Genomic DNA, 11859 nt, shown 5'->3' on the forward strand with positions numbered 1-11859 from the left:
AATATAAGAAAAGAGTGTGTAAATCAGTTGTCACTGAGGACCTATTTCCTACAGGAACTCTCTTTTAGATTTAAGGAAACCCAATAGAGTATATTAAAACATAGCTCAATATAGAGATAAACTGGAAAGTCATTGTCCACATTACAAAATTATTCATTACCTAGTGTCATTCATTTAATAAATCAATCCACTGACAAAGTGAAGTAAATTATTTTCATATCTAGGAGAATGAGGGATTTTTTCCTCAAAAACCTGTCCAAAAGTCTACTTTTGACTTGTCTATTTTGACAGTCAATGTTGCAGGTTAAGATTATATCCTTTTGAAAGGAATATCAGTTTGTTTCTGTTCTCTGTATGAAAGTTTTGACAAGAGTAAAAATATCCTTATGGAACTTTAAGAGGTACCAATACCATAAACTATAGCTTTCTATAAATAAGTCCAGATTATTTTAACAGCTGTTTGTTTTTGATCAAGAGAAAAGCCTACATTTTAGGGTAGTGCTTCTCAACATACTTTTGGGTTGAAATAATGATCATGGATGTGGACTCTCCAATATCCTTTCTACCGCAAATGATTAGGCTTGGTCTAACAATGCTCAGACCAGCAGCATCAGGGTCACTTGGGAAATGATCAGAAATGCAAAATCTCAGGCCCCACCCTAGACCTACTGAATCAGACACCTGGGGATGGGGCCCAGAAATCTGAGTTTTAACAAGCTTTCCAGGTGATTCTGATGCACCGTAAGTTTTGTTTAATGGTAAGGCAGCCTAAAGTCATCAACTGAAACTCATATAAGCTAAGTCAGAAATTCTGGTAGCTGTTTGTTCAGGGAACATAGATTATCTTGTACTTTACTGGAAGAATGACCCTACTTTTAAATAATGCTTCATCATAAACAATGAAGATAATATATGAAATCATCAAAATATACCCCATCACAAAAATCATTTTTTCTAAATGCTTTTTTTTTTTTTTTTTGCGGTACGCAGGCCTCTCACCGTTGTGGCCTCTCCCATTGCGGAGCACAGGCTCCGGACGCGCAGGCTCAGTGGCCATGTCTCACAGGCCCAGCTGCTCCACGGCATGTGGTATCTTCCCAGACCGGGGCACGAACCCGTGTCCCCTGCATCGGCAGGCAGACTCTCAACCACTGTGCCACCAGGGAAGCCCTCTAAATGCTTTTTTATACAGGAAAATCTCATTGATTTGGATTCTGCTAATTAGGATTTGGAGTAGTTTAGGCTAAACTACTGATTGCCTTTTTTCATAGAGAACACAAAATTACTAGGTGAATATTTAAAATATGTTAAATACTTCTTCAACTTCTCTCAACTGTTAAGAGAATTTATTAACATCTAATATACAGGCTGTATACACATCTTTGTTACCAACTGTGATGATTAATTTTATGTGTCAACTTGACTGGGCTGAGGGATGCCCAGAAAGCCAGTAAAACACTCTTTCTGAGTGTCTGTGAGGATGTTTCTGGAGGAGATGAGTATTTGAATCAGTAGACTGAGTAAAGAAGATATGCTCTCACCAACTGGGTGGGCATCATCCAATCCGTTAAGGGCGTGAATAGAACAAAAAGACGGAGGAAGAGCAAACTCTCCCTCTCTCTTCTTGAGACAGGACATCCATCTTCATCCATCCTGCCCTCAGACATCAGAGCCCCTGGTTCTTGGGCCTTTGGACTCTGAGACTTACACCAGTGCTGCACACCCCCTCCACGCAGGGCTTCTGCCTTGGACTGAATTATATCACTTGCTTTCCTGGTTCTCCAGCTTTCAGAGGGCACATCATGGGACTTCTCAGCCTCCATAACCATGTGACCCGATTCCTATAAATCTCCTTTTATATTTATCTATCTATCTATCTATCTATCTGTCTATCTATTAATCTATCTTCCATTGGTTCTATTTCTCTGGAGAACCCTGACTAATACACCTACCCATTATCTTTAGTATCATGTCGCCTCTGGTAACACCGTTTGTCCTTACTACTAGAGCCAAATTGGGAGTTGCAGTAATGATCATGGATGTGGAGTCTTCAACATTCATTCTACCCCAAATGATTAGGCTAAATCTAACATGGTAATTAGATTAGGAATGGGCATGAACTCATCCCAGCATAAGACAAAGATTTTTAACAACTTCTGGGGAAAGTTGCCTTGTTCCCAGGAAAGACAGAGAAAAAAATGGCCTCTTTCTCTGGACAATGCTGGTCTGATTTTGAAACTCTTGTGGCCATCTTTCTGTTCACCTTAGGGTAAAACCAACATGAGGAAAGGCAGAGGGAGAGTTACAGGACCTTAATGAAGTTGTTGAGGCACTGTATCAACCAATTTTGAAGCAAATCCTACCTCAGGATTTCCTATTATATGATTATTATAAATTCTCTTCTTGGTATGCCAGTTTGAATCATGGTTTTCTGTTACTTGAGAATTAAAATATTCTAACTGATACAGGCAAGATGCATAAGCATTCTAGGGAATCCAGGTGACCCTAACAAGTTATAGCAGTGTCCAGACATAATTAGGATAAAATTTCCTCAGGACAGGTGTATTATTCACTTAGGAAAGTGAACAGTGAAAATATGAGACATATACAGAGTTAGTTTTTTGCACATTTCAGGGAAAATATAGAAAAAAGCTGAAATGCAAGACCAATATTTCAACAATTTAATATTATGATTTTAAACATAATAAAACAATGCTAGATGTATGTTGAACCAACCTTGCATTCTTGAGGATAATCCCACTTGGTCAGAGTATATAATCCTTTTAATATGCTGCTGAACTTGGTTTGCTAGTATTTTGTTGAGGGTTCTACATCTATATTCATAAGGGATATTGGTCTGATACCTAACTTGTATACCTTATATAACTATTTGTCTTTCCTGCTCTGGAGAGCTTCCAGACCACATATTCTCCTGGGTATCCTTCTAACCCACTGGTAGCTCTTTGTCAGTCTTCTTTGCTGGTTCCTCCTCTTCTTCCTGCCCTCTTTGAAGCGCCCCAGGGCTCAGCCCCTGCTCCTCTTATCTTCTCACAGTCCCTTTGTAATCTCACCCTCTCTGTGGCTTTTAATACTGCCTATGTGCCAAGAACCCCCAAACTCACTGTCTCTACCAGACATCTCTCCCAGACTACTTACTATCTCTATTGGATGCCCAATCAATCTAAGACTCAACAGTTGCAAAACAAAATTCCTCATTTCCCCATCAAAACCTGCTCCAGGGCTTCCCTGGTGGTGCAATGGTTGAGAGTCCGCCTGCCAATTCAGGGGACACGGGTTCGTGCCCCGGTCCGGGAAGATCCCATATGCCACAGAGCGGCTAGGCCCGTGAGCCATGGCCGTTGAGCCTGCATGTCTGGAGCCTGTGCTCCGCAACGGGAGAGGCCACAATGGTGAGAGGCCCACATACCACAAAAACAAACAAACAAACAAAAAAAAACCCTGCTCCACCCACAGCTTTCATCATCTCAGTTGATGACAACTGCACCTTTCCTACTTGCTCAGGTAAAAATCTTGGAGTCATCTTTGACTCCTTTCTCTCACATCCACACACTCCACTGATTCTACTTTTTGAAGTATATCCTAACCACTTCTTACCACCTCCACTGCTACCACCCTGGTTTAAGTTACCTTTATCTCTCACTTGGATTACTTGCAAAAGCCTGCTGTCTGCTTAGACCCTTGACCCAGTATAGTCTACTCTCAACACTGCAGGCAGAATAATCCTTTAAAAATATAAGACAGCACATATAATTCTCCCACATAAAACTCTACAATGATCCTCTGTTGTCACTCAGAGTAAAAGCCACTGTCTTTAAGATGGCCTGCAGGGTCCAACCATGATCTGGTCACCTATTCTCTAACCTCTCTAATACTCTTCTACCATTTCTGTTTGGTTAGCTCCCCATCCCTCCAAGGCTTTAGTCAAATCCCACCACATATATTGCACCTACCTCTCTTCTCCTACTTCTGGCACCCTGATTCCTCTTACCCTACACTATCTTTCGTTTTACCATATTACATATAATTATCACTACCTCCCATATAATTTATTTATCATGTTGTCATTTACTATCAGACTCTCCTCTGTCTAAAACATAAGGTGGGAAGCAATGTCTGTTTTGTTCACCGCTGTATCTCAAGGGCCTGCAGCACATTGTAGGCCCTCAGTAATATTTGCTGAGTGGCCATTTTCACCTCTAGCTTTCTGATGGCTAACGCTTGTCCATAGCAAGCTGATCCAGACATACAACCCAACCCGTTCTTCAGGTTCAATGAAGGGGGAAAAATACACATACACAAACCACCCATACATGTGGCTAACTTTAAGGAAAAGCTAGAGGCAGATATAGAAGGGAGTTAACTACAGCAATACAAGCAACTCCCACTTAACCGTTAGGTATGTCTGTGTATTTTTAAAATGTCCTTTGGCCTCTCCCCACCAGGGAATCTCAACTGGCCTTTGAAAATTTAAAAAGAACTCCCCATACTCCTAGGAAAAGACTGACAGCTCTATAGCCATGGCAACAAGTACTAGAAGTGGTTGTAAATCAGTTAAATCAATCAATGGCGTAGAGTCACAGTAACAAACACCAAACCTGCTTTTAAACAATTTTGTCTATCAATGGTAACTCGCTTCAGGAAATACACTTCTGAAACCAACCAGTGACAGCTTTAATCTTTGAAACTCAGGCAACTGATGGCAGACTTTCCCAGGAACACACATCTAAGGCTGAGGTCAACCCTGAAACAAACCATTTCCCAAAACTCAATGGATATAAGATCAGCAGTTTGCATGGCTCACCGAGACTCTGCCTGGCCAGCACGGCTCTCCCTGACTCCGGATACTGAGTGGTAGGCTCATCCTTTGACGTCCTTTGTGCCATTCGGTCCTGAGCCCCACATGCTTCCCCTGCTCCTCCCTGCTCTCTGTTCTGCCGCTCCTCCCTGCTCTCTGCCCACCCCTCCCCTTTCTCTTCTCTGTCATCTCATAAGCAAGACAAAACCCACTCAGTCTCTGATGCAGTGCAACTTTAACCATTTTTATGCTTGAGGTTCTACCAATATTTAAGCCCTTTTACCTCAAAATAATTTAAGAGGATCTCCCAAATATAATTCTACCCCAAAAAGGAATTCTGGTGCCAAGGTAAAATATTTTTGCTTTGTTACACATATCATTTTAACGAATCTTCATGACATTCCTAAGAGGTAATTCTTCTAACTGCTATTTTGAAAGTAAGGAAAAGGAGTGAGTTTAAGTCATTTGCCCAAGGCCATGCCATCATTTAGAGGCAGAACTATGACATACACCTAGACCTTTGTAATTCAAAATGTGTTTTTTCACTACAATGTAGTACTGCCGCCATGGAAGCCGTATCTCTTTCCTAACCCTTTTCCCTCAACACCATCCCCCCAATCTCTTCTTCTCAATTACTTTTCCCTAAAGCCTATTAAAAGTATTTAATTGCGCCTAAGCAGGAATGGAATAATGGCACAGAGGGATGGGGAAACTCTCAGATTATCTTGATCCTGGTGCTAAAAGTCCTTTTCCCCCCACTTCCTCTTGTGGCTTCCTCTCTTGTCTGTCAATCCTCTGGCTTTTAGTTCCATGAGAATCTTCAATCTCAGTGCACATCTAAGCGCTGTACGCCTCAAACACCAACTCCTGGTCTGTCCAGTTGACTTCTGGATGGTCGTTTATGGTGGATGCACTTCTGAGGTGTCCTGGTTTGCTCTGGTATTCCTGTTCCCAGCCAACCCCGACCGGGATTCCAGCTCCCTGTACTTCCAGATACTGTTACTGCTTCTCAGGACACCCACTTTATAACTAGATTTGCTAGTACTCAATATAAAAATAGAGCAACCAGGTTAAATGATAAAGCCCCTTTATACCTGACAACTGAAAGAAATTAATTTTCAGATGCATACTCCACACAGCTAGCTACTAGTGATCTAGCTATAACACAAAACTGTGTCACTCCTACGCTTAACCACCTTCAGTGGCTACTCACTATCAGAATAACCTCCAAGCTTCTTAACAGGGTATAGAAACTCCCCCATGATCTGACTCCTGCGTATTTTTTCACCTTCATCTCCCACTACTCCCTGACTCGTCCTTAGCATTCTAGCAACTCTGGTATCATCATAATTTATTGCACATACCCTGTTCCTTATTTCCTTGCCTCTGCTCATGGCTTATAATTGCCTTTCTTATCCTCCTAACCCACTGTCTTTTTCTGACTAATTTTCACTTATCCTTTAAAATTCAGCTCCAGTATAACCTTCTTCATGAAGCCAGCCCAACACCCCTATGCTGGCTTAGGTACCACCTAGATGTTCTCATAGTACTCCAATCACTGTGTTACTGAACTGCAAGCAATCATCTCTAGATCTATGTCTCCTCCACAAGAGTATAAACTTCCGGAGAACAGATACCATCTTATTAATTGTATCCCAGTATAAAACCCAATGTCCATTGTATAGTGATACCTAACGATTGCTGAACGGACTTTGATGAAACCAATTAAGATACTGATAGCAACAAGAGTAGTGATGTCTGTATTTAATCTCTAGCACTCAGGCATCCTTAGGATGCTGATGATATAAACTCATTTCATGTCACTCTTGCAGCACTTAGCTCAGGATCTGCTCGGTTCACAGTAGGTGCTAAATGAATATTTTTCAACTGAATTTTCAGAACTGGTGATTATTACTTCTTCATGTGTATTGAAGAGAGAGGATGGGGTAAGGAAGCAAGCCACTTAACCTCTCTAAGCTTTATTTTCCTCATTTGTAAACACGGTAATGAGTCTACCTACCTAAAAGGATAATTTCAGCAGTACATAAAAAGCCATTTAACACAGCTTGGAACAGAGCAACCATTTAAAAAATCAGAGTTCGACTCAATTATGATGTTGAACAGCTGTCATCCTCTATACAAATGGGAAAACCCTTTTCTGTAATTCAGATGTAATTTTGAGTAGAACAAAACCAACCTGTTTCATCTAATTTCAAAATACGTCACTTACCTTTCTTCTGAAGATGAATGAATTGACCAGTTACCTAGAGATAAATGGGAATAAAAAATGTCAGAGCACCAAAAGGAGCAGCTCAGGCTGAACAAGTTTTATATTGAAATATTAAATTGTAGGATACTTACCAAATTTCATGCTTTTAAGGCAACTGTCTTCTTTCTGTTTCAAGGGAGACAATAAAATATTAGAGTAATCCAAATATCAAACTTCCACAGTTTTATAAGTTATTCTTATGTGTTACTTTGAAAAATCAGGGAAAAGGAAATCAAGCATTTGTTCTTACCTTGTGGGCATCTGTATTATCCTTTTCTGAAGGAAGTGCAGGCTTCTTCTGAAAGGCTGTACAAATCTTTATGAGTACGATCTCAAAGATAATTCCCAGAAAAATTATAAATAAGATTGCCATCCAGTTATCTTGAGAAGTCCAGGACTCTAGAAGGTCCCATAATGTCAAAAATGCATTAGTTTCCAATCCACCCACTTTTTTTAAGAAATAAAATTGCTTTGACATTTTTATGTTATGTGAAATAGACTGATGTCTTCATTCCAAAGTCCTCGATTCTGGATGCCCCAAAACACAAAAAGGTGGTATGCCCATCTCATAACCACATGCAATGCTCTGCCAGAAAAAACATGTCCAGTGCCGCCCAGTGCCTTGTCAAGTGCAGCAGTGATTGCTCTGGGTCTAAGAAAAGTGAGGACGTGTCATAGTGGGTATTTAACTGAGCTCACATCAACTTGATTTTTTAGTAAAATACAACACCTCATTTTATATTTCTTTTTGTTAGAGGGGTCTGTCAGCTGTGTTCCTCTTCGACAATCTACTGTGAATGCTGAAAACCCAAGTTAGATTTTGGTAGATTTTGGAGTGGTCTCCTGGTGAATTTCCTCTTCACCCTGTTTCTGTTGATTCCAAGGAGCAGCTGCTTGTGACGCTTGCTGATGTCAGAATTAGGGTGGGGCAGAGCCAGATCTAAGCACTGCTCGCCTTCCCTCAAAGTCTAGAGAGTAGTTTAGTCACAAGTATACAAAAAAGTCTGGACTATTAATGAAAATATTAATACTACCTTGGATTTAGAGCACTTTCCCTTTGAAGACGTAATGAATTAATTCTTCCTTTATCTTCACTTATTCAAGGTCAGTTGAGGAAAGAAGTATAATTCTTTACACCAGAGTTAACTGTTCAGGCCTCTTCTGTCACATGACTTTGAGTGCAAGAAAGATTTATTGAGCTCTTACTTCCCTTGAGTATTAGAGATAATGAGATTAATGACGCATCCTAGTTTACACTCTCCCAGTCTACTGGACCATAGCCGACAGGTATTTATGATCTTAATTTAGTTTAACTGTGATCATGGGGTTTGTCTTTGCAAAGTATAGCTCTCCGGAATGCATGGTAGGCATTCCTTAGTTCTAGAAGAAACTTCAACAATTCCTCTGGATTTTTCTAGGGTAAGGTCCACCCTCCTCTCTGACTCCCCATCCATATACACGATCAGGGTGATTTTATTTCTGCTGGGGTTTTCTACAATATTTAATGCAGCTGGCAATATACTCAATTTCTCTTGCCTGATGGCAGACATTCTCTAATTCATTTAATGTTAACTATCTTAAAGGGGGTTGAGTGTTTTAACATTAAGGAACTCTCTAATTCCTTAGATCTTTTAGGGCTTGATGACACTGAATCCCTAATTAGTATACCACGAATAGCTCTTATAAGAACTGAAAAGGAACTTCTGTGTACCACTCCCGCTGATGCTTAAGTCTGCAGAGAGGTAAAGAAGAGTATCCCCATCCCCTCCAGGGCTTTGTCATTTTTGTTATTTAAGTACTTGACTACTAATAAAAGTACAATTGCCTATTTTTCAGCATAGACACTTCTGTCCTTTGCACTAGAAACCTCTTCTTATGTCAATCTCAAGTGAGCAGCAAAAAAAAGTAAATGCTATGTTTATTTTTAAAAGTCACGAAGACAATAAAAAAAAAACAGCAGAGAAATCCCATTACTAACAGTAATATAGAAAGAAAACACCCAGAAAAAAATTCTATTTTAAAAAAATATATATCTACCAATGCCACACTCTTTGAACTATTTGGACATTGTGAACTAGGTTTTTGTTCTTTACATGTAAAGAGAAAGTCCCAGTAATAAGTGTATAAAATAGCAATATAAAACCAAGGTTATTAATATCTTAGTTCAATACAAGGATTTATTGAATAATGAATGACTAAGGCACTGAGCAAGTAACACCAAGTGCTTTATGGATACAAAGATGAGTAAAACCATTCCCTGACCCAAAGCAGCATGTAATTAGTTGTATAGAGCAAATATGTCAATAATCTCTGAAAAGGCAGAGTGTGAATAGCAACAGAGAAGATATTATGTGGCTTTGAAGGAGAGATGGCTGGAGTAATTCAAGAAAAGCTGTGAAGTGGGAAAGAGAATTTAAGGGCCTTGAAGGATGAGTATGATTTGGTAACAGACAAAGACTAACAAAGAAAAAAGTTTCAGGAAGAGAAGACAGAAAGACTTGTTCATAAACTTTGTGTATCCAGGTTAGCTGGAGTACTGTGTACCGGTTCATAGTATGGGGGAGAGAAAATAAGGTTAAAATGTTGATAGGGCCTATTGTGGAGAGCCTTGAATTAAGGTCTTTAATCTTAATAGTCACGCTTGGAGATCCACCAACAGTTTTTGAGTTAGAGGTGTCAAATGGCTTATTGAACCAAGGAGACAATAAAATAGTAAAATGAATTAGGCTACTGTAATTCATTTTACAGTACGGGGATAGAATCAGACTTTGATACTGAAAACACAGGATTTGGCAACTAAAAGGAAGCAAATGGATTCAGAAGTGGTGCAGAAAAGCTAATGGTGAAGGAGAAAGGATTTAAAGACAATCCCAAAGCTGGTTTGTCAAGGACTAGCTTCCTCAACCTAGGCATTACTGGCATTTTGGACCAGGTGCATCTTCATAATGGCTGGTTGTCCTGTACACTGCAGGATATTAGCATATGCCTTTCTCCTACCTACGAGAGGCGAGTAGCAGCCCCACCTCAGCCGTGACAACCAAAAATGTCTCCAGACCTTGTCAAATGTCCCCTAGAGAACAAAATCACTCCCAGTTGAGAACTACTGATTTAGGTGAATGGTTGTGCCATTAATCAGGGCCTACCAGAGCCGGCGCCAGGATAGCTCTTTGACCATAATCTCAAACTTGAAGGAGCTGCACCCTTTCCCTGCAAGATGTGTCAATTCTGTGCAGAAGAGCAGATGGGACCTTTTCACAAATGTTTATTTTGGCCTTACACGTATCACTCATATCTTTCTCTAGCAGTTGTATCTTCCCCACCCATGGCTAGGTACACAGTTCTCAAATGACAAGCTACTTCATCAATCAAGAATAGTAGTTTTGGGCTTCCCTGGTGGCGCAGTGGTTGAGAGCCCGCCTGCCGATGCAGGGGACACGGGTTCGTGCCCTGGTCCGGGAAGATCCCACATGCCACAGGGCGGCTGGGCCCGTGAGCCATGGCCGCTGAGCCTGCGCGTCTGGACAACGGGAGAGGCCACAACAGTGAGAGGCCCACAAACCGCAAAAAAAAAAAAAAAAAAAAAAGTAGTTTCTCATAGATAACTTAGGGTAAAATCAACTTTAAATGACCTTCTACGACATCCCTATATTTATAGTAGTATCTTTGGTCATCCATATTATGCCTATAGTTTAATTTGAAAACTTGAATATTATAATTACATAGCTGGTTAGTAACATTTTAAATCTATTTCTTCATTGTACTTTTATATTATAGTCTGCTTTATAGTAAGTCTTCCTTTGTATTTTCCTTTTTAGTTTCACTTCTGGTTTACAGTATTAATATTTTCCAATTGATTTACACTTTAAATAGACATTATATTTGTCAGCTCTGGTTAAATATTTTTTATAATATTTTGATCACTCTTGTTTTAAAAGTTAAGAATTATATACTATTTAAGTTAGGGCCTTGTTCAAGAAATTCAGTCAAAAAGTGAGTAACTATTGAACACTGAGTGACACGGAAATTTCAATTTTGTAGTTGTACGTGATTTCATTCTATAATACACACAATTTAGATACCGTTATCTAGGTTTTCATTCTTTATGCACTATTTAGAAAAATTAACAAGTAATTAAAATCCATTAACTTCACCAGGGCAGGAGGAGTGAGGGACCTCAAAAATCTGCAAGCTTCCCAGGCCACCCTGGCTGTCTGAAGGGCCTAACTTTAGGGCAGTAGAGAAACCAGGGAAGGGAGTTAATTTCCTACTATAGAAAACCACTGCTCACTACAAACTTTATATATATATCATCAGCCTCATCACATTTTCGTGTTCTTTACAGGAAATATAGAACCTATGTTTTTAATATATAACTCAATACCATTCAAGTCTAGTCCAAGTGATACTTGCACTTCTCAAGGCAAAATTAAGTGCCCGAACTCTGCCTAGATACAGCACAGATGTTAGTCCCACTATTTACTCCTTATTTCATTCTTCCCTTAATCAGAGAGCTTTAGACATCAAGTTCCCCCACTATACCAAACTCCAAGTGTTTACTCATCATTGCAAACCTAATGAGGCTTTGCCTATAACAGGCCTTCAGTAAACATTTAATGAATGAAAGTTGTTACTTTATTCTAAAAACAATGTTCAGAGTCCCCATATTTGAAAATGTATCTTCATCCATCCCTTGAAATTTATTAAAAGATTAGGTTAATAGATGTATACATTCTATAAAACTGACTAAATTTACTAAAGTGTTGTTTTCCTTTCA

The 11859-nt window shown here is 39.6% G+C and overlaps 1 protein-coding gene across 1 annotated transcript in view; it reads right to left on the reverse strand.

Moving 5' to 3' along the window:
• Positions 1-11828, reverse strand: part of CCDC168 (coiled-coil domain containing 168) — a 33467-nt gene extending 21639 nt beyond the window's left edge. Inside the window, 3 exon segments of the mRNA XM_073795398.1 lie at positions 7047-7080; positions 7178-7211; positions 7336-11828. Of these exon segments, the coding sequence (XP_073651499.1) occupies positions 7047-7080; positions 7178-7211; positions 7336-7563 (296 nt within the window). The 5' untranslated portion in view covers positions 7564-11828.
• Between the last annotated feature and the right edge of the window lie 31 nt (positions 11829-11859).

Source organism: Tursiops truncatus, chromosome 18 (genome assembly GCF_011762595.2).
Source record: "Tursiops truncatus isolate mTurTru1 chromosome 18, mTurTru1.mat.Y, whole genome shotgun sequence".
NCBI lineage: Eukaryota > Metazoa > Chordata > Mammalia > Artiodactyla > Delphinidae > Tursiops > Tursiops truncatus.